General features: G+C 47.3%; 1 protein-coding gene across 1 annotated transcript; it reads right to left on the bottom strand.

Moving 5' to 3' along the window:
- Nucleotides 1-9039: 9039 nt before the first annotated feature.
- Nucleotides 9040-13826, bottom strand: LOC123405930 (F-box/kelch-repeat protein At1g55270-like). Its single transcript, XM_045099439.1, has 2 exons — nucleotides 13420-13826; nucleotides 9040-10510 (listed from the first exon to the last, which is right to left on the bottom strand). Exons 1-2 carry the CDS (start codon nucleotides 13444-13446, stop codon nucleotides 9257-9259), a joined length of 1281 nt encoding a protein of 426 aa, XP_044955374.1. The 5' UTR covers nucleotides 13447-13826; the 3' UTR covers nucleotides 9040-9256.
- Nucleotides 13827-27943: the final 14117 nt, after the last annotated feature.

Here is a 27943-nt window from a genome sequence, read left to right as displayed (position 1 = left end):
ATTACCGAATGAATACCAAATTCACATGACTACTATTAGCATGACTTATCCCATGTCCTCAGGAACAAAAGTAACTACTCACAAAGCATAATCATATTCATGACCAGAGAGGTAATGAGTAGCATCAAGGATATGAACATAAACTCTTCCACCAAGTAATCCAACTAGCATCAACTACAAAGAGTAATTAACACTACTAGCAAACTTACAAGTACCAATCGGAGTCGCGAGACGGAGATTGGTTACAAGTGATGAACTAGGGTTTGGAGATGAGATGGTGCTGATGAAGATGTTGATGGTGATGAGTCCCCTCCGATGAGAGGAGTGTTGGTGATGATGATGGCGACGATTTCCCCCTTTGGGAGGGAAGTTTCCCCAGCAGGATCATCCTGCGGGAGCTCTAGATTGGTTCTGCTCAAGTTTCGCCTCGTGGCGGCGGCGAATCCTCTGAAAAGCCTCCTCCTGATTTTTTTTTCGGAACGAAACCCTTCATATAGCAGAAGAGGGGAGCCAGTGGGCCAGCAGGGAGCCCACAAGCCCCCTAGGCGCGACCAGGGGGGTGGCCGCGCCCAGCAGGCTTGTGGCCACCTGCTGGCACCCCTCTGGCACTTCTTCGGCCCAGTATTTTTTTTATATTCCCAAAAAAATCCATGTTGATTTTCACGGCTTTCGGAGTTGCGCAGAATAGGCATCTCAAACTTGCTCCTTTTTCAGGCCAGAATTCCAGGTGCCGGCATTCTCCCTCTTCATGTAAGCCTTGCAAAATAAGAGAGAAAAGGCATAAGTATTGTACCTTGGAGTGTAATAACAGCCCAAAAAGCAATAAATATCAACATAAAAGCATGATGCAAAATGAATGTATCAACCATCATCTTGATTGCCGTCGTCACTATGCGCCTCGTTGTCGATGTTGTCGTCGAGATCTCCGCCTGTCCCATGCGTGGCGTTGTCGCTATCTCCTTGCGACCTATGCGCGTCGTCGTCGGTGTCGGCACCATGATGATCACTACCATTGTGGTCACCTTGGTTGGGCGTCTTGCCAACCACCTGGATATCCTCCCCTGCATCATCATCATATGGAAATTCAACCGTGAATATGTTACCGTTTGGAGCATCGTTTGCTGCGGCACTCCAATTCCACGCTTGGTTTTCTTCAAACACGACATCGCGTGAAATCCGTAGACGCTTGGTTTGTGGATCGTAGAACCGGTATGCCTTGGTGCCGGAACTCCCCTCGTATCTGATGAACACCATCTTGGTGCTACGATCGGCAAGCTTTGAGAGGTGCGGCTCCGCCGTCTTCACATATGCCACGCACCCGAACGTCCATAGATGAGACACATTCGGCTTACGTCCGTAAATTGCTTCATACAGAGTCTTGCCGATCACCGCCTTCGTTGGAGCCCGGTTGAGAAGATAGAACACGGTCGAGAAAGCTTCTCCCCAAAAAGTCCCCGGTAGGTTCTTGCTCTTGAGTAAACTCATTGCCATATCAACGACGGTTCGATTGCGCCTTTCAACGACCCCGTTCTGCTGCAACGTGTAAGGTGCCGTGAGGAACCTTTTTATGCCAATCTTCTCACAGTAATATTTGAATTCGTTTGACATAAACTCTCCGCCGCGATCTGTCTGTAGAGCGTGAACCTTTAGCTTGTGTTCCATCTCCGTTGCAGCCTTCAGCTTCTTGAACGCTTCAAACGCCTCATCTTTAGATCGTAGGAGAATGACCCACATATATCTCGAGTAGTCGTCTACCACAAGGAAGAAATACTTCTTTCCCGCGTGAGTTGCTGGGGTGATAGGGCCACATAGATCACCATGGAGTAGCTCGAGTGCATCACTTGCATGATAGGTAGACTCAGCAAGGAATGGACTGCGGTGTTGTTTTCCAACCAAGCACCCGTCACATACTCGATCAACATGGTCGATAACTGGCATCCCGGATACCATCTTATTTTTGACATCTTCTTCAAGGTGTAGATGTTAACGTGTCCAAATCTAGCATGCCATAACCACGAATCATCATCACTCTTGGCAAGCCAACGCTCCGGTTGAGATTGATCAAGGTTGAGGATATAGAGCATATTCTATGTGCGATTAACATGAGCTAGCACGTTTCGGAGGTTGTCAAAGATCGTCGTCACTCTGTTCTCGATATTCACCTTGCATCCATTCTCGTCAAGCTTCACAATAGAGATGATGTTGTTGCGCAGCCGTGGGATGTAGTACACTCTGGTGAGTATGCGATGTTCGCCTGTGAGAGCCTCAAAGAGGACAGATCCTTGCCCGCAAATCCCCACAGTTGAACCATCACCGAACATGACCGAGCATTCAACATCGTATTCCAGCTCGAGGAATTTCTCCTTGCACCCCGTCATGTGGTTACTGGCACTCGTGTCGAGATACCACGACACGTTCTGATCACTGGATAACTTCGGTGTCACTTTCTTCTCATGAAGTAGCACCTTCCGGCTTGGTTTTACAACCATCGTTTCAGCGAGATCACAAACTTCGGCCATCAGAAGACCTGGACCTTCGCCTTCCTGCTTTGCCAAATTTGCCTTGATATCCCGCTTGTTAGGCTTCGGACAATCCTTCGCAAAGTGACCCATCTTATTGCAGTTATAGCACTTGACCTCGGACAAGTCCAAGTTCCGTGGCTTCTGCTCTTTAGATTGGCCCGCCTTACCACGACATTGTGGTTTGCCTTTTCCTTTGGCTTTTCCGATTTGTCCATCTCCCTTCGTGTTGTTTGAGCCTTTTCCCCCGTCACGCCTTCCTTTGCTACTTGGGGCATCCCAATCTGCGCGCGAGTACATGAGTTGGTCACTACCTCCTCCTTTGCCTTTCTGACAGCCACGAGCTTTCTATTCCCATGTCCGCAAGCGTCTGATCGCCTCCGTTATGGTCATGTCGTCGATGTCGTAAAGCTGCTCGAGCGTGCTAATGACGTACATGAATTTACCAATCACCGAACTGAAAAATTTCTCCACAATCTCGGTCTCATCGAGCTTTGCACCAAGCGCGTGGATCTCTCCCACCAAAGTAGTAAGACGCATGGCATAGTCGTTCACCGATTCAGTTTCCTCCGTCTGCAACTTGTGAAATTGGCGCTTCAGCACTTGTGCCTGAGCCTTGGTGATGCGATCTTCTCCGATCCTCATCTCCTTGAGTGCGTTCCATGCCTCTCTTGCCTTCTCGAACTCCGCCAATGTCATTAGCTTGGAATCCGACACGGACTGGGCTATGGCGGCCATGGCACCTTCGTCGCGCTCCTCGTCGACGTTGCCGTCCGTGATGGCCTCCCACACTCGAAGGGATTGGAGAATAATCTTCATCTTCACCGCCCACACGTTGTAGTTGACGTCGGTGACCATTGGGTACTGGATGGGGATGTTGCGATGAGCCTGGACGTTGGCGCCTCCCGTTCCCCCACCACTGGTTGCTGACTTGCCTCCCTTCTTCACCTTGTCGCCATTCTTGTTCACCTCGGCACCGCCGCTGCCGGACTTGACCAATTCAGCGTCCTTGTCCGTCATTGTAGATCGTAGATCGTCGAGGCTCTATATACCAATTGTTTGATTTAGAATGCTGGATCGATTCACCAGGAGCTACACGTACGTATGTGCAAGGCTAACACCGAAGCACACAAGCAGGCTGCTTAATTGATTTCTCAATCAACAGCACATGCATGTATCTTGCCGTAGACTTGTGTACGTGTATTGACCTGGTTGGCTAGCTTCTCTTGATCGATTCTCACGACGGAACAAATCTCTCGAGGAAAACTGATTGATGGCCCCAGGCTCGTATCGAGCCTGTTAAAACTTTGTTGCGTTTGATCTGGTGTTACAAGCAACACCCCTAGCGTGCCTTTTATACACGTCCACAAGGGACTATGGATATAGACTAGGACTAGGTATCCTAATACTACTAGGACTCGGTTTGGCTTTCTTTCCTAATCCTACAGGAGCAACATGATTAACTTCTACAGGGATTAGGGTTGGCTGTCTATTTAAAGACAAGGGGCTAGGGTTTGCTGTTTTGGGCGTTTTCGGACACTTTGATCTCAATCGGACGCTCCGGAAATGTCCTAGGGGTTAGGTGGGCTAGCTTAGGCCGTGTAGAGGGGTGTTGGCTAAGATGAGAGGGAAGTAGTGTGACGCGGCAACATGATTTAAAACACCAAAAAATGTTCGATAAATAACCGACAACGGTGCCGCTACGGTCGATCGTTCGAATATCAAACGGACTCCGATTGCGACGAAATTTGGCAGTACAACCGCACGCCAAGTTTCAACCCAATCCGAGAATATTTTATACACACTTTTAAAAACAATATTTAAGTGATGCCGCGGGCGCATGCGAGTGTGCTTGGGCTCAAAACGGACAACGACGAACACGGAGTGAACCGGCAACTAATAACAGATGCATGTTTGAAAAATGGCAACAACGGAGTGCCGATGCAATGCAGATGATGCGCATGATGCGACGATGAGTGCGACAAACAATAATTAACCCGGCGACAGCTGAATAAAAGGGGAATCTTCTAGAACGTCGGTCTCGGGATGTCACACTTGGGCTCTTGAAAAATCAGGCATCAACATTGTTAAATTGATGTATCTCTCATGACCCGAACGAGCTCCGCACTCTAGGGGAAGGGACGATTACAGAATCATCATAGGCAAATAAACAGGTATGGACTCCCTCTGGAAATTACATGTGGTGCCCAAGGTGAGAGTTTTTTGGTGAAGAGTTCTTAGGGGGATTCTTCCGGACTCAAATACCCTGCAACACCGACATATCAAACCACTTGGCATCTTCAAAGTATGTCGCACTACATAGGAAAGCTTGATGCACGCATTGGACGAATGCGTTCATGCAAAGGCGTTTTGGATGGCAGCTAAGGAGAGGTTTGACCTTCACCTTCCGAAACTGCATCCACAAACTTGGGTCGAGACATCTTGTTGGCCCCAATGTTCACATATGACACAAGATGCATGATTATTTCTATAATGCATGCAATCTGGTCTTCACGAAACAGATGGACCCATGACCGGGATGGCTATGATCTGGTGCAGGCCATCAAATGGGTACATGAGACTCTCGCCATTCTAGAGATCTGGAAGAAGTGCATGGCGTCGGGCGCTCAAGGTTGACGGCCGCTTGAGCTGAGCTAGATCACCATCAACACAGATGGTTTAATCTTCCCTGACTCTCCAACTTGGGGAGCTGGTGGTGTGGCCCGGTCCCATATAGCTTTTCTTGGAGCATGGAGTAAGCCTCTGCCGGGCATCTCAGACCCATTCGTCGCCGAGCTGCTTTCCCTTCGGGAAGGGGCGATCTTTGCACAGCTGTGTGGTTACTCACATGTGATAATGGAAGTTGACTGCTTGGAGCTTGTCAACCTATAGAATTCGCGCCGTAATTCTCGTTTGATTGCAGTGTCTATCTTGAATGAAGTGGAGGATATTACTCTTAGTTTTTCTTCTTTTGTGGTTCGGCATATTGGTAGGGAGATTAATCTACCATCTCACCTTTGCGCTCGGGGTGCTTGTACGCTTGAAGGTAGTGATAGTTGGGTCGCTCATTGCTCAGATTTTCTGGTCAGTAGCTTGAGGTAATTGTAACCGAACCATAATTTCTTGAATAAACTTCCATTTTGATGCAAAAAAAAGTCTTTGTATATTGGTTCGTAAGCTAGCCCCATCAAAAAGCGTCCACCAGGCTGCTAGTCTGCTTAATTAGTCATGTACCTACGCATCTTGTCGGCAAGCGGTGTGATTTTCAACGACCTTTATAATTTACAAAACGTCTTATATTATGAGACAGTACAACCAACACCTCTAAGTCTCAAGAATTCCTAGTATAGCCAACTGCTGGCTATAAGGCATTGCCATGTCATCTATAACCCATGTTATAGTTAACATGTACAATAGTTGGTTAGAAGAATGTACTACTTTTTAATTATATGGTTCACCTTTCATTCTCACAAAGTAACTAGGAGCACGTGCTAGAAGTGACTCTTAACTAAGAGCATGGTTAATAGTATAGCCAGCTGCTGGCTATATGATGTTTCCATGTCATCTATAGTCAAGTTTATAACCAACAAATACAATAGTTAGCTATAAAGATGTGTTATTTTATTAATACATATACCACCTTTCATTCTCACGTAATGCCTAGAAGCGCGTGTTGCAGCTGACTCTTATTCTCTAGCCGGCTCATCTTCTCTCCTCTTCTCTCCCCTCCATGTCATCACTAAAATAATATTTTAATTCTTACAGCCTGCTTACATAAACTTATTGTACATGCTCTTAGAGTCCGCTTACCTTTTATCTCATCTTCTCTTTCCTTCAACTAAGCAAAAATATACTAATTTATTTTTTAAAGTCAGTTGACCCAGCTTTATTGTACTTGCTCTTAACCATGCTCTTATAGAAACTATAAACATTTATTCGTTGCAACGCACGAACATCTATGCCAATATATTATAAATAAAAGAAAAAACTCCCTTGAAAGTCTATAGGCTCAGGGGAAAAGATCATCTTGTGTTCTCGTGTAGTATTATTGATCAAGTCGACGTATATTGGTTCGTAAGAGCATCTCTAACATATGTCCTATCCTATATCCAGTTTTTGGTGTTATAGGACACCCGTTTTAGCGTTTTAGGGCACCAATTTTTTTTCTGCTTTTCCAAATGCCCTATTTTAGGGCACACGTTCTCCAACAGATACCCTTTTTAGACACATTCGATCAACATTCAAACATTTTTTCGATCTCGATTTCAAACTTACGAACTACAAACCATCATTCAACCTCGATTTCATACCCTAAACTTCATTTCATAAACCTAAACTCGATTTGAACTCGATTTCACAACCGGAGCTCGCCTTCGTCTTCTCCGGCGGCGCCATGATGTAGGCAACGGCTAGGGTTTGCGTGCGGGGGTAGGGAGCGGTAGCGGATGGGGGCGGAGCACGGGAGAAGGCTAGGGAGCACGAGAGCGGCGGCGGACCCAATTTGGGGGCAGGGGAGCTCGGGAGCGGCGGGGACGGACGAGATTTGGGGCGGCGGCTAGGGTTTGTGGGCGGCGGTAGATGCGATTTGGTGCGGCGGCGGGTGCGGACGGCGACGGGGACGCGATTGGGGGGCGACGGCGCGTCGGAGGATGGCCGGATGTGAGCGGCGGCGGCATATTTGGTCGGTCGGAGCGCTGGAGGTAGGTGGAGAGAGGGAGGAGGAAGAGCGGTTGGGCGCGCGAGTGGAAATGATAGGGCACGTCTCCGCGCGCTCCTCTTTGCCCCAAATAAAGGGCACAGAGGGGCAAAATTTAGGGCTGCCCCATTTTAGGGCACCGTTTAGGACATCCTGTTGAAGCTGTGTTTTTGCCCATCGATGCACTAAAAAGTGGTTTTTTGAGCACGAAGACTAAAATAAGGCATCTGTTAGAGATGCTCTAAGCAAGCCATAAAAAAGCATCCACCAGCGTGCTAGTGTACTTAGTTAGTCGTGTACGTTGCATATCTTGTTGGGGTTCCGTTTAGTTGCACGGTAAGCGGCGTGATTTTCAATAACCTTTATCTTTACCTAATAAAAAAGCAAATAGTGCTTTTGTTTGTCCGTCGTTAAATTTTCCCCTAAAGTTCGCTGAAATTACCCACCTATGTCACCGATAAGTGGAAAAAACAATTTGTTTTCCTTATCTTTTGAAGTCGGTCGTTACCTTCGTTTCAGTAGGCGTCGGTACCTCAACAAATCATAAGTATGCGCTGGACCAACTGGTTGGGAGCTTGCGTTTGCACGTTCGAGACCAAGGTTCAATCCCTCACTCAGCCCTTTTTTCATCTACTTTTCTATATTTTCTGTCGGCGGGTGGCTGCCTGATGGGTCGGCCCAGCGTGGCCTCCAGCACTGATTTTGTCTGCTTTTCTATCTCTGCTTTCTTTTTATCTTTTGACTTTATTTAGATATAGTTTGAATATTTTAAAATATTTTCATTCACTTTTCTATATTTTCTGTCGACGGATGGCTGCCTGATGGGCCGGCCCAGCGTGGCCTCTAGCACTGATTTTGTTAACTTTTCTATCTCTGTTTTGTTTTTTATCTTTTGACTTAATTTAGATATAGTCTGAATATTTTAAAATTAGTTTGAATATTTTAAAAAATACTCTGAATATTTTAGTTATAAAAATCCTCAATATGCAAACTATGAAAATAATAATAATCATGCGTTAAAGAAATGCCAAACATAAATAGAAAAAAATACCTATTATATAAGAAAGTACATTAAGTATGAAAAAGTAGTCTAACTTTTTTTAAATGCGGATCAGGCAATTATTTGATTTTAATGTGCATAGAAAATTGTTTCTGATCTATAATAAAATGTATACCAAAATATACAATGTGTATGGAACAAAGTAGACATGGAAAATTTAAGTTTTCTAAAATGTTAATTATGTATTTGGAGAATGTCAAACGTGTATATAAAAAATATTTCTGATACATACAAAAAATTGAAAAATGTGTATAAAAAAGTAGATATCAAAACTAAATATGTTTTGAAAAATGTTAATCATGAAATTGGAAATATTAAACGTGTATATAGAAAATGTTTCTGATGTATAAAAATGTACAATGTTGCTGATGTAAGCTTTTCATAGACCAATGGCTTAACTTTTATTTTTCATATTGTTTTAAATTGTTTTCGTAATGATTTTTTTAAGAATTAGCAAATATGTCCGTGCATTGCAACGTAGAACATTTGGTGTGCATGTTCTTATAAATTGATTGCTTTCGATGAAGCTGTCTAATATGTTTGCGAATAAATTAAAACTTCACTTGGATTATAAATGCACACAAATATATCAGCAAGACAAAAATAATATGCTTATGCATATGCTATCATTAATAAAATAAAACTTACTTTATTATTTTCATCATAATGCAAATATGGGCATCATTGAGGAAGACCGACAGCAAATGTGTAAAGAGATACCTACGATTTCGTACATATTTCCATTATCTAATAAACTAGAAAAACCTTAAGTACACTTCAAAATTTATCACATTTCTCTGTTTTTGCACAACACCGGTTATCATGTTGTTTTTCATGTGGCATTCTACAAGGCTTCAAGAGACTTACTTATATCTTAAGAGTGTGTATGTGAAGTAAAAAATAAATCCGTTACAATGTACGGACATGTTTGCTAGTAATTTACAAAACGGCTTATATTATGGGACTGTACGACCAACACCTCTAAGCCTCAAGGACTTGGCAATGGAGGACGCGGTTTTTGGCCCGGCTGCGGCCGGCAATGCTTGCCAGGAGGTTCGTGACGAAGCTCTTTATCTGTCCTTTGCCGGCGAGGGTCTCCCACCGTTGGTTTCCTGCCCCGGCGGCGACGTCGACGACCAACACGCTCATGTCGTTTCGAACAACACACAGCTTGCCGCGAAGAGTGACCATTGCAACCGCCTCGAGAGCGTGTGAACTCCCCAGGTGGTTCCCGCTTGAGGCACAGCCACTCCACGAGTCTGCGGCCTCGTCGTAGGCTCTGAGCCGGCAACCGTCCTTGCAATCAGCGGCGTAGAGCCGGCCGTCGATGCAAGCGCTGGGGCTTCTCCAGCCGGTGACCATGCTATCGAGCGTTGCCACCGTCGACCACTTGTCCATCTCCGGCGTGTACACCTGGCTGAGAACCTGCCGCTCCGCGCCGAGCCCCTTGACGTACCACCTCCCGCCGTGCACCACGCTGACAAACGGCACCAGCGCCCTGGCCATGTCGGACACCAAAGACCACCGGTTCTTGGCCGGATCGAAGACCTCCGCGGACCTGAGGCCGCCGCCGCCGCTCTCTCCGCCAGCGACGTACAGGCGGTTTCCCATCACGCACGTGCCGAAGCAGTGGCGCCGGCGCAGCATGTCCGGCGCGCGGTGCCACCGGTTGCTCCGGGCGCTGTAGAACACCACCCGCCGCATGGCGCCCCTTCGCGGGTCCCTGCCGCCGAGCAGGTACAGGTGGCAGCCACCGAGCACGGCGCAGCTGAACCCGGCGGCGGACGCGTATTCACCGGGCACGGGCGGCATCTCGCGCCACGCCGCGCCGCCGCGCGCCGCCGGGTCGAGCACGTCCCACGACACGCGCCCGTCGCCATCGGACCTGAAGGCGTACAGCCATTGCTCGGCGAGCCCGAGCCTCCCGCGGAGCGCGTAGAAGTAGTTGCCCGCGAGGAGGCGCAGCCACCTCCTGCACACGAGCTTCAGCTTGCAGTGATCACCTCGCGGCACGCGGATGAGGCAAGCGATGGCGAGGTCGTCGGGAAGGCCGGGGAGCAGTGGCCGTTGCCCGTCGCTTCGGCGGTCAGCCCGCGACGATCTCTTGTCGCTCAGTGGGTGGATGGAGGCTCTGAGGCTGGATTGCACGCAAGGTCTGGATCTCGGAACGTGCCTGCCGGCGGACGCGACACCGGCGGCTCTCTCCGCTCTGCACAAGCATGCCGAGCTATCGACCTATCCAGCAAAAGGACAGGAAAAGTGTTAGTAAGGTGAACAAAGCGCGAGGGACAGGGCAAGAGTGAACCAAGACCAAAGCCATGCTTCAAAATGTACAAAAAATTCTCAACACACGTTCACAGGGATGGCAATTAACTTAGGAGTACATGCTTCTCTCGTTACTCATTTATTTTATTTCAGTTCTCTCCAATTATAAGCATTTAGGTACAAAGAAAATATATATTATTTATTTTATTAATAGAAAATCACCATAGAACAATTGTTCTAGGCTTCAAAAATAAATAAATAAATAAATAAGCTACTCCACCGAGCTACTATCAAAAAAGAAAAGAAACAATCTACTACTCTTCACTGAGCATATTCTCACAGGTGCAAAGCCCCCGCGTGGTGGTCGGCGGCGGCGGGTGCTCGCGCCTCGCCTGGGACCGACGCACCCTCCCTCTTCCCTCAAGTAGCGGGCTGCGTTGCCGCCGATCGGATTCTTCCTGTGAGCGTGGCCTCAATTTTGCTATGGACCGTCAGAGGAAACCCTTCTAGATGCGCCTCCGGTGGCTGGCCGAGGGATCTGGATCACCTCGTCCAAGATCTGGTCATGACAGCGCCCTGTTACCCTCCGGTGGTCGCGACTAGTTGGGTCCAGTGCAGTGATGCGTGTGCTGGCTCATGGCTTTCCCTCGGCTCTAGCAGGTCCAAGCGGCACCACGACTGCGAGGGCAACATTGGGGCCGGCAATGGTAGCTGGTGACGACGGATCTGGGGTTCCCGATCCAGGTCTTTTTTCTCTCTCACGGGGTCCTTGGGTTCTTCTAGCACCAAAACAATGATCTGCTTGATGCCGACCCTCGTTGTTCTGGTCGTTGACGAGTTCCGGAAGGCTCCGTCGGAGATCTTCAGTGGGTGGTTGACGCATGTAGATATCTGCATCGAATGGGATTCGGTCGTGTGTTCCCCTATTTCAGCTCGGGTGGCATTAGAAGAATGTGGAAGCTTCGTGTCTGTTGACATTGTGAAACATGTTGGCATTTCAATTTTCACGATGACGACAGTGACAAAGAACACCATGGCGACTTACGTATGAGGCCTTGTAATGGTGGATCGAGTGTTCGTGGTGATGAGAACTTTGCTTGGTGATTCGTGACTTGTAGCAGCGGCATTGGCAAGTCGGGCGGCAACACTGACGGAGTACAGAGTCTTAGCGTTCAGGGTAAAAACTCAAGACCTGCCCTTAATTGGTTGTGCCTCACAGTGACCTTGTTTAAGGCATTGTTTTGATAGCGCGGATCATCTTGAAGATGAAAACCTAAGATCTAGTATCGGACGATGACGGTGCTTGTGCATTATTTCCTTTCTGAAGGCGTCGTTTTTGAAGTTTTTGGACTTCAGGTGTTATCTAGATGGTGGTTCGTGTTGCAGCTACAAGAAATTGATCACTGATGCGGAATCTTTCTTTTTTCTTTTTTTTTTCTTTTTCTTAACTGCGTGCATCCATAACGTCTTTATGACATTGCGTTGTTACATAGATTGAATGTATTAATATATTTTTTTATCAAAAATATATGAAGAACTCTTCCACGTTGAGTGGTGGGCACACGCGATTCCCAACCTAACCCACTCAGGCTGGAGTGTCTTTTCTAAGGTGATTTTTGAGCGAGTCCTTTTGAATTGTGACGGGCTGCTAAGTCTCACGCCACTATCCTTAAAAGAGAAGAGAAAAAAAAAAAGGGTGCCGATTAGGACTGAAGTCCCGACTGCTAAAAGGGATTGAATGTTGAATAATGCATGATGTGATGAGACAGGAACAACAACACTCGATGGTGTCACAAAACAACAGCTACTTACAAAAGTAGTTGAACTACTTTGTGGGAAACCAAACTCTTAGGACAATTTTAATGGATCGATTCAAACGGATGATGATTTTGTTCTCTTTCATCCGTTTCAATCTTTCACCGGCATGTCCGTGTCTTTTTTTAAATAGGTCAGCACATGCATCTAACGGGAATCAAGTGGGCATCAGTACTATGATAATTAATAATGAAAGAAAGGTGGATGGGATGGACTAGCAAATTAAATAAGCAGACAAATGTGGATGGATGATTGTGTGACAAGTCGGTCAGGCCGGCCATATGCGCACACGCACGCGTCCGTTTCGTGTCCGCACCGACGCATTTCAGTCCCAAATTTGAGTCAGAAATGGGTCAGTGCAGACGCAAAACGGACGCGTTTTAAAAATGGATCCACGCGTTGGACCATCACTTTTGTCCGACGGATCCAAACGGACGACGACGTACAAAATGAGTCGTCCAATTAAAGTTGCTCTTACCACTCTTTTGAAGTTGAGACTATCCTTTTTGCGCAAAAAAAGAAGAAGAGACCCTAACCTTTTCCTTACGTCTTTTCTACAGTTTAGATTATCTGTATCTAATAGACATATACAACCTCCATGTATACACTCATTTTTTCCATTTTGCTTGAGTTTTCTCAACAAATTAGATGATCTAGTAGACATGTACGACCTTCGTAGATACACTTATTTCAATGACAGTTAATTCCGAACAGAGGGAGTATAATTTTATACGAGAGTGCAACAGTATCAACTAAAGAATTTGCTCTTGCCTATACGATGCTAGAGCACAAAAGAAGCATTACTGATTCTGAATACAAAAACTTCTCTTGGAGGAAAGTCTAGTTGCTCATAAGCACTTGCAGCTGCAGACTACTGTATCACTTGTTTGGTTATTTTTGATCTAAAATTCTGAAATAATTTGAATCATGCTGATGGACCGTGGATTTATCCAAAAGCATCCGTACAACATCAAACATTTAAGAACTCTGGAAAACTCCTGCGATCTAAGCATGGTGTGTATGCATAAAAAGAAGAGGCGTCATAAATGTGAAGGAAGACTCACCAGAGGAGCTTGGATCCGTCTATCCATGGCTGGCTGTTCCTGAAGCAAAGAATCGAGAATTTACAAGCCACTCACCACCCTGATATCACACAACTTCTACAAGCTTCTTTGCGGTAGCGCCCCGTTCCTAGGAGGAGGAAGAAGGGGAGAGCTGAAGAGGAGGAGGAGAAGGAAGATGATGACACTAGTAAATGGAGACCACCACTTGGATTTAAGGCAGGTGTGTGTGATTGTGGGCCCTGTCCACACCGCAATGACCAAGGCAAACTTGAGCCTTTCTCTCTGAATCTCTCCTACTCAGCTTCTCTGATGCTTGAGCCAACCACCTTTGTTTGTTTGCCTGGTTGATTAGTTTGAAGATATTCCTCTGGGTTATTAATAACACAATAAGCTTCGATGTCTCGTGTTCTATTCTCCTCTCCTTTTTGTGTTCAAAAGATGGCAACTTGATCACTGAAAATTTGATTAGGTTTTATCGCTGTGTGTACCGGAGAATGTAGGGGCCAGAATGTTTTGACCTTTCTTTTCGATTTTTCCGTAACGTTTCTAATGCGATTATCTAACAAAAATGGTGATCGCGTCCAGATTATGATAGAAGCACCTCCAAAAGCAGCAAACGCGGACAAGAGAAAAAGGCAAGGGTGCTCGTCAGTGTCATACCAATATAAAACGAACGCACACCATCAATTTGGACTCCTTGGAATCAAAACAAGAGGAAAGTTGCTAATGGAAGACGCTGAGTTGTTCACCCATATGACATACTCCCTCTCCGTCCGAAAATTCTTGTCTTAAGTTTATCTAGAAATAAATGTATCTAAATACAAAGATGTGATTACATACATTCATATCTAAATAAATTTAATATAAGAATTTTGGGACAGAGGTGGTAGACAAAGTCTTGTGTGTAACGTTTTGTACCATGTTTATAGGATCAGGGAAGAGACCACGTCGGCCTCATGCCACTTGTATAGGACGTGCTTACTCTCCCCATATAACCATCTGTGTAATCTCAGAATCAATCAACAAAACATCTTTCCAACTTGATATTAGTTTTCCCAGGCACCCATGGTCGAGCACGATGCCTCCTCCCCCTCCTCCGCTGCCCTCAGCCCCGGCGCCCGCTGCCCACTCGTCCTCGGCCACCTCCAACGCCACCTCGCCACCGTTCCTCTTCTATGGCACCTCCCCCTCCTCTGGATCTCAGTTCGCCCCCTCTTCGCCTCCGCTCCGACGGCGTCGCCACCGACGCCGCCCGCCCCCCGCCGCCCCATCTACTCCAATCACATCACCAACCATATCAATTTCCTTCTCAACCCTGCTGACCACAACTACCACAAGTGGAAGTCCTTTGTTGTCATGGTTCTGATCCGCTATGGCGTTCTCTACCTCATCGAGCACCCACGGTGACGCCCTCGATTTAATCGTACGCTAATCATACACGCAAATGCGTACGATCAAACCCAAGGACTCACGGGGAGATATCACAACACAACTCTAGACACAAATAAAATAACATCAGCTTCATATTACAAGCCAGGGGCCTCGAGGGCTAGAATACGAAAGCTCGATAAACACACGAGTCAGCGGAAGCAACAAATATCTGAGTACAGACATAAAACAACATGGGGTGCCTTAGAGAAGGCTAGCACAAAAGATACAACGATCGAACGAGGCGAGGCCTCCTGCCTGGGAACCTCCTAACTACTCCTAATCATCAGCGGCCTCCACGTAGTAGTAGGCACCGTCGGGGTAGTAGTCGTCGGTGGCGGGGACCTCCATCTCCTGGGCTCCAACATCTGGTCGCAGCAAACGGATCAAGGGGACAAGGGGGGAGCAAAGCAGCGGTGAGTACTCATCCGAAGTACTCGCAAGTCTTACATCAGAACTATTCTAATTATGCATCAGTATCAAAGAAGGGGGTTTATATGTGGACTGACTGCAGCAATGCGAGAATAGAGAGAGAAGGCCTAGTCCTATCGAAGACTAGCATCTTCAGGGTCTTGCAGCAATAGACGAGAGTAGAACAGGGGTAACACATTAATAGTCATATTGTTGCAGCAATATTAAAGTGAGGTCACGCCTAAAGATCCTCCCTCGACTCCCTGCGAGGAAGCAATCCCGAGGCAAACTAATGATCCAGTTAAGTAACAATTGTAGTTGTAAAAGATCGGGGCACAACTCCAAGCCGTCCTGTAACCGTGGACACGGCTATCCGAATAGTTAATTTTCATCCCTGCAGGGGTGCACCACATGTCCCGTCACGCTCGATAACACTCTGGCCGGACATACTTTTCTGGGTCCTGCCCGGCCTCGGAATATCGACACGTCGCAGCCCCACCTAAGACTAATCAGAGAGGCTAGCCCGCCGGTCTAAATCCTAAGCACAAAGGGTTCGTGGGCCCAGTTCCCCTTCACGCTCCTGCACGTGGCGTGGGCGGCCGACGTCAGTCCTAGCATCCCTTAATCACAAGCGCGATGCATCTCGGGACCACTCGGGCGCGCGCCGCTACATTGCTGGCATCTGAAAAGCTTCGGCTGATACGCGACGCCGAGTACCCATAATTCTTCCCGCGTAGCCGGTTAGTGCGAAAAGGTCTCCGTGTTGGAATTATGCCCTAGAGGCAATAATAAATATATAGTTATTATTATAATTCATGTATCAAGATAATAGTTTATTATCCATGCTATAATTGTATTGAATAAAGACTCATTTACATGTGTGGATACATAGACAAAACACCGTCCCTAGCATGCCTCTAGTTGGCTAGCCAGTTGATCGATGATAGTCAGTGTCTTCTGATTATGAACAAGGTGTTGTTGCTTGATAACTGGATCACGTCATTGGGAGAATCACGTGATGGACTAGAACCAAACTAATAGACGTAGCACGTTGATCGTGTCATTTTGTTGCTACTGTTTTCTGCGTGTCAAGTATTTATTCCTATGACCATGAGATCATATAACTCACTGACACCGGAGGAATGCTTTGTGTGTATCAAACGTCGCAACGTAACTGGGTGACTATAAATATGCTCTACAGGTATCTCCGAAGGTGTTGGTTGAGTTAGTATGGATCAAGACTGGGATTTGTCACTCCGTGTGACGGAGAGGTATCTCGGGGCCCACTCGGTAATACAACATCACACACAAGCCTTGCAAGCAATGTAACTTAGTGTAAGTTGCGGGATCTTGTATTACGGAACGAGTAAAGAGACTTGCCGGTAAACGAGATTGAAATAGGTATGCGGATACTGACGATCGAATCTTGGGCAAGTAACATACCGAAGGACAAAGGGAATGACATACGGGATTATACGAATCCTTGGCACTGAGGTTCAAACGATAAGATCTTCATAGAATATGTAGGATCCAATATGGGCATCCAGGTCCCACTATTGGATATTGACCGAGGAGTCTCTCGGGTCATGTCTACATAGTTCTCGAACCCGCAGGGTCTGCACACTTAAAGTTCGACGTTGTTTTATGCGTATTTGAGTTATATGGTTGGTTACCGAATGTTGTTCGGAGTCCCGGATGAGATCACGGACGTCACGAGGGTTTCCGGAATGGTCCGGAAACGAAGATTGATATATAGGATGACCTCATTTGATTACCGGAAGGTTTTCGGAGTTACCGGGAATGTACCGGGAATGACGAATGGGTTCCGGGAGTTCACCGGGGGGGCAACCCACCCCGGGGAAGCCCATAGGCCATAAGGGTGGCGCACCAGCCCTTAGTGGGCTTGTGGGACAGCCCAAAAGGGCCCTATGCGCCAAGGATAAGAAATCAAAGGAAAAAGGAAAAAAAAAGGAGGAGGTGGGAAGGGAGGGGGACTCCCTCCCACCAAACCTAGTCCAACTCGGTTTGGGGGGGGGGAGAGTCCTCCCCCTTGGCTCGGCCGACTCCTTGAGGGTCCTTGGACCCCAAGGCAAGGCCCCCTCCCTCCCACCTATATATACGGAGGTTATAGGGCTGATTTAAGACGACTTTTCCACGGCAGCCCGACCACATACCTCCACGGTTTTTCCTCTAGATCGCGTTTCTGCGGAGCTCGGGCGGAGCCCTGCTGAGACAAGATCATCACCAACCTCCGGAGCGCCGTCACGCTGCCGGGGAACTCTTCTACCTCTCCGTCTCTCTTGCTGGATCAAGAAGGCCGAGATCATCGTCGAGCTGTACGTGTGCTGAACGCGGAGGTGCCGTCCGTTCGGTACTAGATCGTGGGACTGATCGTGGGATTGTTCGCGGGGCGGATCGAGGGACGTGAGGACGTTCCACTACATCAACCGCGTTCTCTAACGCTTCTGCTGTACGGTCTACAAGGGTACGTAGATCACTCATCCCCTCTCGTAGATGGACATCACCATGATAGGTCTTCGTGCGCGTAGGAAAAATTTTGTTTCCCATGCGACGTTCCCCAACAGTGGCATCATGAGCTAGGTTCATGCGTAGATGTCTTCTCGAGTAGAACACAAAAGGTTTTGTGGGTGGTGATGTGCGCTTTGCTGCCCTCCTTAGTCTTTTCTTGATTCCTCGGTATTGTTGGATTGAAGCGGCTTGGACCGACATTACTCGTACGCTTACGAGAGACTGGTTTCATCGTTACGAGTAACCCCCTTTGCTCAAAGATGACTGGCAAGTGACGGTTTCTCCAACTTTAGTTGAATCGGATTTGACCGAGGAGGTCCTTGGATTAGGTTAAATAGCAACTCATATATCTCCGTTGTGGTGTTTTGCGTAAGTAAGATGCGATCCTACTAGATACCCTTGGTCACCACGTAAATCATGCAATAACAAAATTAGAGGACGTCTAACTTGTTTTTGCAGGGTATGATTGTGATGTGATATGGCCAACGATGTGATGTGATATATTGGATGTATGAGATGATCATGTTGTAATAGAAATATCGACTTGCATGTCGATGGTACGGCAACCGGCAGGAGCCATAGGGTTGTCTTTATACTAACGTTTGTGCTTGCAGATGCGTTTACTATTTTGCTAGGATGTAGCTTTAGTAGTAATAGCATAAGTAGCACGACAACCCCGATGGCAACACGTTGATGGATGATCATGGTGTGGCGCCGGTGACAAGAAGATCGTGCCGGTGCTTTGGTGATGGAGATCAAGAAGCACGTGATGATGGCCATATCATGTCACTTATGAATTGCATGTGATGTTAATCCTTTTTTGCACCTTATTTTGCTTAGAACGATGGTAGCATTATGAGGTGATCTCTCACTAAAATTTCAAGACGAAATTGTGTTCTCCCCGACTATGCACCGTTGCTACAGTTCGTCGTTTCGAGACACCACGTGATGATCGGGTGTGATAGACTCAACATTCACATACAACGGGTGCAAAACAGTTGCGCACGCGGAACACTCGGGTTAAGCTTGACGAGCCTAGCATGTGCAGACATGGCCTCGGAACACATGAGACCGAAAGGTCGATCATGAATCATATAGTTGATATGATTAGCATAGGGATGCTTACCACTGAAACTATACCCAACTCACGGGATGATCGGACTTGGGATAGTGTAAGTGGATCATGAACCACTCAAATGACTAGAGAGATGTACTTTTTGAGTGGGAGTTTAGCATATAATTTGATTAAGTTGAACTCTAATTATCTTGAACATAGTCTAAGTCCACTTTGAATATATTTGTGTTGTAGATCATGGCTCATGCGACAGTCATCCTGAATTTTAATACGTTCCTAGAGAAAGCTAAGTTGAAAGATGATGGAAGCAACTTTGTAGACTGGGCTCGTAATCTTAAGCTGATCTTACAAGCTGGGAAGAAGGATTATGTCCTTAATGCTGCGCTAGGAGATGAACCACCCGCTACGGCTGATCAGGATGTTAAGAACGCTTGGTTAGCACGTAAGGAGGACTACTCAATAGTTCAATGTGCAGTCTTGTATGGCTTAGAACCGGGACTTCAACGTCGCTTTGAGCGTCATGGAGCATTTGAGATGTTCCAGGAGTTGGAGTTTATCTTTCAGAAGAACGCCCGGATCGAGAGGTATGAGACCTCCGATAAATTCTATGCTTGCAAGATGGAGGAAAACTCGTCTGTCAGTGAACATGTGCTCAAAATGTCTGGGTACTCAAACCGTCTAGCTGAGATGGGGATTGAACTCCCGCAAGAAGCTATCACTGACAGAATCCTTCAATCACTACCGCCAAGCTATAAAGGCTTTGTGTTGAACTACAACATGCAAGGGATGAACAAGTCTCCCGGCGAGTTGTTTGCGATGCTGAAAGTCGCAGAGTCTGAACTCCGTAAAGAGCATCAAGTGTTGATGGTGAGCAAGACCACTAGTTTCAAGAGAAACGGCAAAGGCAAGAAGGGCAATTCGAAGAAGAGCGGCAAGCCTGTTGCCAATCCGCCGAAGAAACCCAAGGCTGGACCTAAGCCTGAAACAGAGTGCTTCTATTGCAAGGGTATGGGTCACTGGAAGCGCAATTGCCCCAAGTATCTGGCAGATAAGAAGGCGGGCAAAGAAAAATTAGGTATATTTGATATACATGTTATTGATGTGTACTTAACCGGCTCTCGTAGTAGTGCCTGGGTATTCGATACCGGTTCTGTTGCTCACATTTGCAACTCGAAACAGGAACTACGGAATAGACGAAGGCTGGCGAAAGACGAAGTGACGATGCGCGTAGGAAATGGTTCCAAGGTTGATGCAATCGCCGTCGGCACAGTGTCACTTCAGCTACCATCGGGATTAGTGATGAACTTAAATCATTGTTATTTAGTGCCTGCGTTGAGCATGAACATTATCTCTGGATCTTGTTTATTGCGAGACGGTTACTCTTTTAAGTCTGAGAATAATGGTTGTTCTATTTCTATGAGTAACATCTTTTATGGTCATGCACCGAATGTGAGAGGATTGTTCATATTGAATCTTGATAGCGATACGCATATACATAACATTGAGACCAAAAGAGTTAGAGTAAACAATGATAGCGCCATATTTTTGTGGCACTGCCGCTTGGGTCATATTGGTGTAAAGCGCATGAAGAAACTCCATGCTGATGGACTTTTGGAGTCACTTGACTTTGATTCACTTGACACGTGCGAACCATGCCTCATGGGCAAGATGACTAAGACTTCGTTCTCCGGAACAATGGAGCGTGCAAGTGACTTGTTGGAAATCATACATACCGATGTGTGTGGTCCAATGAGCGTGGAGGCACGCGGCGGATATCGTTATTTTCTCACCTTCACTGACGATTTAAGTAGATATGGTTATGCTTGATGAAGCACAAGTCTGAAACATTTGAAAAGTTCAAGCAATTTCAGAGTGAAGTGGAAAATCATCGTAACAAGAAGATCAAGTTCCTACGGTCTGATCGTGGGGGTGAATATCTGAGTTTCGAGTTTGGTGCTCACTTAAGACAATGTGGAATTGTTTCGCAGTTAACACCGCCTGGAACACCATAGCATAATGGTGTGTCCGAACGTCGTAATCGTACTTTGTTAGAGATGGTGCGATCTATGATGTCTCTTACTGATTTGTCGTTATCATTTTGGGGTCATGCATTAGAAACAGCTGCATTCACTTTAAATAGGGCACCATCAAAATCCGTTGAGACGACACCATGCGAACTGTGGTATGGCAAAAGGCCAAAGTTGTCGTTTCTTAAAGTTTGGGGATGTGATGCTTATGTCAAAAAGCTTCAGCCTGAAAAGCTGGAACCCAAAGCGGAAAAGTGCGTCTTCATAGGTTACCCAAAAGAGACAGTTGGGTACACCTTCTATCTCAAATCCGAGGGCAAAGTGTTTGTTGCTAAAAACGGAGCTTTTCTCGAGAAGGAGTTTCTCTCGAGAGAATTGAGTGGGAGGAAGATAGAACTTGACGAGGTTGTCGAACCTCTCATCCCTCTGGATGGTGGCGCAGGGCAAGGGGAACCTCTGTCGTTGCGATGCCGGTTGAGGAGGAAGTTAATGATGATGATCATGAAACTCCAGTTCAAGTTTCTGTTGAACCACGCAGGTCGACGAGATCACGCGCTGCTCCAGAGTGGTACGGTAATCCCGTCTTATCAATCATGTTGTTAGACAACAGTGAACCTGCAAATTATGAAGAAGCAATGGTGGGCCCAGATTCCAACAAATGGCTAGAAGCCATGAAATCCGAGATAGGATCCATGTATGAGAACAAAGTGTGGACTTTGGAGATACTACCTGAGGGCCGCAAGGCTATTCAGAACAAATGGATCTTTAAGAAGAAGACGGACGCTGATGGTAATGTGACCGTTTATAAAGCTCGACTTGTGGCAAAGGGTTTTTCACAAGTTCCAGGAGTTGACTACGATGAGACTTTCTCACCTGTAGCGATGCTTAAGTCCGTCAGAATCATGTTAGCAATAGCTGCATTTTTCGATTATGAAATCTGGCAGATGGATGTCAAAACGGCGTTCCTTAACGGTTTCCTTAAGGAAGAGTTGTATATGATGCAACCCGAAGGTTTTGTCGATCCTAAAAATGCTGACAAGGTGTGCAAGCTCCAGCGATCCATTTATGGACTGGTGCAAGCATCTCGGAGTTGGAACAAACGCTTTGATGAGGTGATCAAAGCATTTGGGTTTATACAAGTGGTTGGAGAATCTTGTATTTACAAGAAAGTGAGTGGGAGCTTGTGACAGCCCGGTGCCGACGTTCTAGAAGCTTCCCCTTTTCTTTCCGTTTTCGTCGTGTGGGTATTTTCAGTTGCCGCATCATCATCGCATCATGCGCATCATCTGCATTGCATCGGCATCTCCGTTGCCGCCAGTTTTCAAAACTTGCATCCGTTGTTAGTTGCCGGTTCTCGTCGTTGTTCGTTCCGAGCCTGACCGCACACGCACGCGCCCGCGGCACCGTTGGAACCCTGTTTTTAAAGTGCGTTTAAAAACTTTCTCTGATCGGGTTGAGATTTAACGTGCGGTCGTGATTAGTTATAGCGAGGCCGCCCGTCGAATTTCGTCGCGATCGGAGACCGTCTGGTACCCGAACGGTCACCCGTAGCGGCACCGTCTTCGGTTATTCGTCGGACGTCTGTCGGTGTTTTAAACCTCGTGCCGCGCCGCCCGATCTCCCCCTCGTCTCCGGATGTCTACACAACACGGCCACGTAGCATGCCCCGCGTTCGGAATCGTCCGAATCCGACCCCGCGGTTGGATCCGGATCGCGATTCCGGTTAACCGAGCCCCCTTTTCTTTATAAATACCCCCCCTCCTCCTTATTTTTCGGACAACCTCTCTCTCTCTTCCTCGTTTTCCGCGCAAACCCTAAACCTAGCCGCCCCAGAGCCTCCCTCTGTCCCGCAGCCGCCGCCGGCCCGCGAGGCCCGCAGCAGGCCCGCGCCAGGCCCGGATTCGGCCGCCGCCCGAGCCCGCGTCGCGCCGCCGCCTGTTCCCGACGCCGCCCGCCAGCGCCGCCCTAGCTTCCCCGTGCGCGCGCCGCCCCTCGCCGGAGCCCTTCGGCCGCGCCGCCGCACCTCCCCGCCGGTCACTGTCAAGCCCGCCGCCGCCTCCCTTCGGCCACCGGCCCGCCGACGCCGGCCGGCCTCCCCACCAGTATGCCCCCGCGCGAGATCCCGTGCAACCAGCATCGTCCTCGCCGCCGGTCTCCCCCGCAGCCCCGCCGGCTCCCCTTCCGCGTGAGCGCCCCGGCCTTCCGTCCAAACCCGCCGCCGCTCCCTCGTTCCGTCGCCGGTGACCGCCCCGTCGAGGTCAGCCGCCGCCGCCCTGGTGTGCATCGGGAGCGGGCAGCTACCCGAGGAGAGCGAGGCTCCCTCGCCTGGGCCCTCCGCCCCGCGTGGGCCCGTCCCGTCGCCCGGGCCAGACCGGCCCCCTCCGCCCCTGCAGGCCGTCCCTCGCCTGGGCCGCCCTCTCTTGCGGAGGATCCCCTGCGCCCCGGCTCGTGGGCTAGTTGCGGCCGATCCGGCCCAGCTAGTCTGCCCAGGCCGGCCTCCTCTCCACCGACCTGGCCCATGGCCCATGGTAAGCCTCGCCCCAGCCCCTTTTTTAGTTAAGTTGTGACTCAGTCTGGCCCAGTGGACAATAGGATTCTCTTTTCGGATTTATTAATAATCCCAGTAAATAGTCGGATATTTAAACGCCCGTAACTTTTGTTCCGTTAGTCGGATCGAGGTGATCTTTATATTGTTTTGGGGTAGCTTCGCGAGTAGAACACGTTTATCAAACATGCATATTTGTTTAACGCTGTTTAGAGTGCCTAATGCTCTGTTTTACGTGCTGATTAGCTAGGGTCCATTCCGTAGTTAATTTCCGTGCGTATCCGGACTGCCCGTATGCCATAGATTTAATGTCCATGTTTCAGGGACCATATTCCTATGTATTTTAGAGCGGTCACTCGTATTTTTCCGTGAAGGGTTTTGCCGGTAGTTTATTTTCCCGTTTAGAGGTATTTTCTCGCATTATTGTGTAGTGTTATTTTGTGTTGCAAACCCCACATATTATATATGTTTCCGGGGTAGAAAAATCCCGTGGATTTTTCTGTGCAATTAGTTTTAGCTTTCGAGGAAGTTAGTTCGCGAGATATTTTGCTATGTTGCCCTTTTGATTAATTCGTAGGATTTAATCCGTGCGTCGTTTGACGGAGTTGTCAACTAGAGAGTTGATCTTGGATGTTTTGTTTAGTCCCTGGTATTTTTGGTTGCAATAGAAATGCATGTTTAGGTGTTGTTTGACTGCCCTCAAGTTGCTTGAATAGTGCTGTTTCAGAGGAGCTGAAATATTTCTAAGTCTGGATTCTGCTATTATTTTGTTGCTGTCTTGTCTTGCTTGTATCTTGTGATCTGTAGCTCTTTTGAGGTTGGCCCAATGGAGTTAGTTGTTCCCCTTATCTTTATTTAGCATGATGTTAAGTTTCATGCCATTTGGAGTCCTGTAGATATAGGTTTTGCTGCTGTCAATATGCCTTCAGGCTGAAAACTGCACTTTCAGGAGGTGTTATTTTCACTAAGTCTGAAATAGTGCGTAAGATGCCATTTTGTGTCTTCTTTTCCTAGTGCTCCTTGCTGCCATGCTAGTAATTGTTAGTTGTTTGTAGTAGAGCGTCTTGCCCTCTTTAATGCCATGCCTTGCTTGAGCTCATCGGAGTGGTGTAGCCGAAGTTGTGAGGCGTAGGAAGTGCTATGCGGCTGTTCTTGGCGGATTGTATCGTTTTCCTGTTTTGCTCGTAGTTTTTGAACCGTAGCTCCGTTTTGATCGTGTCCTACATGAAACCTGCTTAGAATCTCGTGTAGTTTCTTTTTCCCTTGCTGGTTGTTTGTTTTGATGTGCTCGTAGACGTCGTTGCACACATATTGCATTCATGCCATCATATCTTGCGGTGCTTGTAACTTTTGAACCGTAGCTCCGTTGGAGATGTTCTTTACGTGTAGGATGCTTGCCTTGACGCGTATAATCACGTGAACCTATTTGTTTTGCTGTTTAACAACCAATTAAAGGTATTAAATCAGATCTGGACAGAATTGTAAATTAACATGTGAGGTCATTTCGGAGGTGCTATATGTCATTTCCGGCCTCATTTAAAATGCCTAGATAGGTAGTTTATTTTCCGCTTCACCTCTTGCATGTTTGACAACATTAATATTGCCGTGTAGATAACCGGGAGTGAACTAAATAATTAACGTGGAGTTTCGTCAATATGCAACTCGTGCATATTGAACTTCACTTAATGTGTAGGGTGATTGTGTGATTTGTCATGCCGTGACTCGCATGTATTCAGTAGCTCATGCATCATTTGTGTTGAGCATCGTGTGGTGAATATTGTGTGTTGATGCTTGTTTCCGGTTTCCCCGTCTCGATAGAGTTCCGCAAGCGTGTCGGATTGTGAGGACCCGTTCGACTACGTCGGTTCGTCTGCTTCTCGGAGGCATTCTTCTTCCAAGCGGGATCTCAGGCAAGATGATCATTTCCCCAGATACCATTACTATCAATGCCATGCTAGTTTTACCGTTGCTATCGTTTACGTCTCGTTGCCTACCACCTGTTAAATATCAGCCTCTCTACAATGCCATGAAACCATCAACCTGTTCACCCTAGCAAACCACTGATTGGCTATGTTACTGCTTGCTTAACCCTGTTGATAGCGTTGCTAGTTGCAGGTGCAGTTGCTTTCATGTGAAAGCATGAGTTCCTTGTTATATCACCATATTTAAGGCTACTTAATTTAATGCACCTATATACTTGGTAAAAGGTGGAAGGCTCGGCCTTTCTAGCCTGGTGTTTTGTTCCACCTTTGCCCCCGTAGTTTCGGCTACCGGTGTTATGTTCCATAAATGAGCGCTCCTAACACGATCGGGGTTGTTATGGGGACCCCCTTGATAATTCGTTTTAGATTAAAGCTGGTCTGGCAGGGCCCAACTTTGGTACTACATTTGCCTAAACACCTAATAAAATTGCATAGGGACTTTCCGGACCCCGAGGATAATTTAATCAACCCCCGGGCCAGTGCTCCTCATGAGTGTTGGTCCCACCTGAGCGATGTCCGGCGCCCCTCTGGTCACCCGGAGGTTTAGCGATCCCGACGTCTAGCTCATCCGCCGTGTCCTGAGAACGAGGTACGCGACTCCTATCGGGATCGTCGACACGTCGGGCGGCCTTGCTGGATTAGTTTTACCTTTGACGAGATATCTTGTGCATCGGGACTCCGGTGATGCTTTGGGTAAACTCAGAGTTGAGGTTTTCCACTAGGGAATCCGACGAGATCGCGAGCTTCGTGATTGAGGATTTCTATGCGGCTTGTGGTAATTTGTGATGGACTAGTTGGAGCACCCCTGCAGGGTTAAATCTTTCGGGAAGCCGTGCCCGCGGTTATGTGGCAACGTGGAAGCTTTGTTTAACACTGGTTCTAGATAACTTGAAGTAAACTTAATTAAAACATGCCAACTGTGTGCGTAACCGTGACTGTCTCTTTCGTGAGTTCCTTCTCCGATCGAGGACACGGTGGGGTTATGTCTGACGTAGGTAGGTGTTCAGGATCATTCTTTTGATCATCTGTAGTGACGTCCGTTATGCGTAGATCTCCCCCCTATTATTTCTTGTACTCGTAAGTTAGCCACCAAATATATGCTTAGTCGCTGCTGCAACCTCACCACTTAACCATACCTCTCCCATTAAGCTTTGCTAGTCTTGATACCTTTGGAAATGAGATTGCTGAGTCCCCCGTGGCTCACAGATTACTACAACACCAGTTGCAGGTGCAGGTAAAGGTTACTCGACGTGAGCGCGTTGATTGTTCATTTGAAGTTGCTTCTTCTTCTTCTTCATCGATCTAGGATGGGTTCCAAGCCGGCAGCCTGGGATAGCAAGGATGGACGTCGTTCTTCTTTTGTCGTTTATCTTCGTCCGTAGTCGGACCCTGCTCTTACTCTTGATGATTATGTAATGTACTGATGTGACTCTGATGTAGCTTGTGGCGAGTGTAAGCCAATTCTATATAACTCTTCTTTTCAGTACATGTACTTGTAACGATATTCATTCTTGCGACACGACGAGATGCGCTTCTATCCCTGACGAGGCCCTCGTGCCAAATTGAGGATAGGGTCGCATCTTGGGCGTGACAAGTTGGTATCAGAGCAAGGACCGACCTAGGAGCCCCCTTGATTGATCGAACTTGGCCGAGTCGAGTCTAGTGAAAAATACTTTGAGTCTAGTTATATATCGGAGAGTAGGATTCTTTTTCTCCTCTTCTATGCTCTGGCGAGGAATCTTGACGTAATAATTTATTCTACTCCTCTTCCCACTCAAAATATTTTTAGGATCACGCAGATATTCTTGGGATCTATATGATGCCGATGTGACGGAGTTCTGTCTTGGTGCCTCCTGTCTGACTTGATCTTCTTCCGGGGAGTTGAGCTCCAGGGGATTCTCGAGCACATCGTTATCATTCATATTTCTTAGTATCTCAGGACGAAGGATGTTCGTAATTGCTTCAATACTAGTAGTGGCGAGATAACCCCGATGTCCCCAGTACTGGTGCAGATTGTTCGGGAGTACTGCCATACTTTGTATCGTTGTGATCACGAGGGTCTGTTGTAGATGAAGGTCCGAGATTCTGGTTGTGTGTTGACGGATGTGATACAAGTGACGGGTTAGTATAGGAGTTGTGTGATATTACTCCTTGTATCCGTGTACCAGATTGCATGACCAGATATTTCGGGAATTCATAGGTGGGAATTCTAGTAGTTGCTTATAGGACAATCTTCCAACAAATGCATGATGTTAGGTTGGGGTTCGACATCTAGTGGATTCGTTTGTTCACGGTCGACTTACAATGGTACACGTTGTGTCTTAAAGAGTCCTTGTAGCTTGCTACGACTCGGGGACGCTTCGTATGTCAGGTGCACTGCCTTGCACTTGGTGGCTACTGTAAATCGTGCCCGTGCGATCCTGTCCACGAAAATATTGAACGGAAATCTTTCTCATGAGTTTGTTCTGGCTTGTTTCGTAAGCCTCATCCCTTTGTTTTGTTGATTGTGGTAATTCGTGTTGCTTCG

Source organism: Hordeum vulgare, chromosome 6H (assembly GCF_904849725.1).
Source record: "Hordeum vulgare subsp. vulgare chromosome 6H, MorexV3_pseudomolecules_assembly, whole genome shotgun sequence".
In the NCBI taxonomy this organism is placed as follows: domain Eukaryota; kingdom Viridiplantae; phylum Streptophyta; class Magnoliopsida; order Poales; family Poaceae; genus Hordeum; species Hordeum vulgare.
The sequence above is the reverse complement of the archived record's forward strand: the minus strand, read 5'-3'. Positions and strand labels throughout refer to the sequence as shown.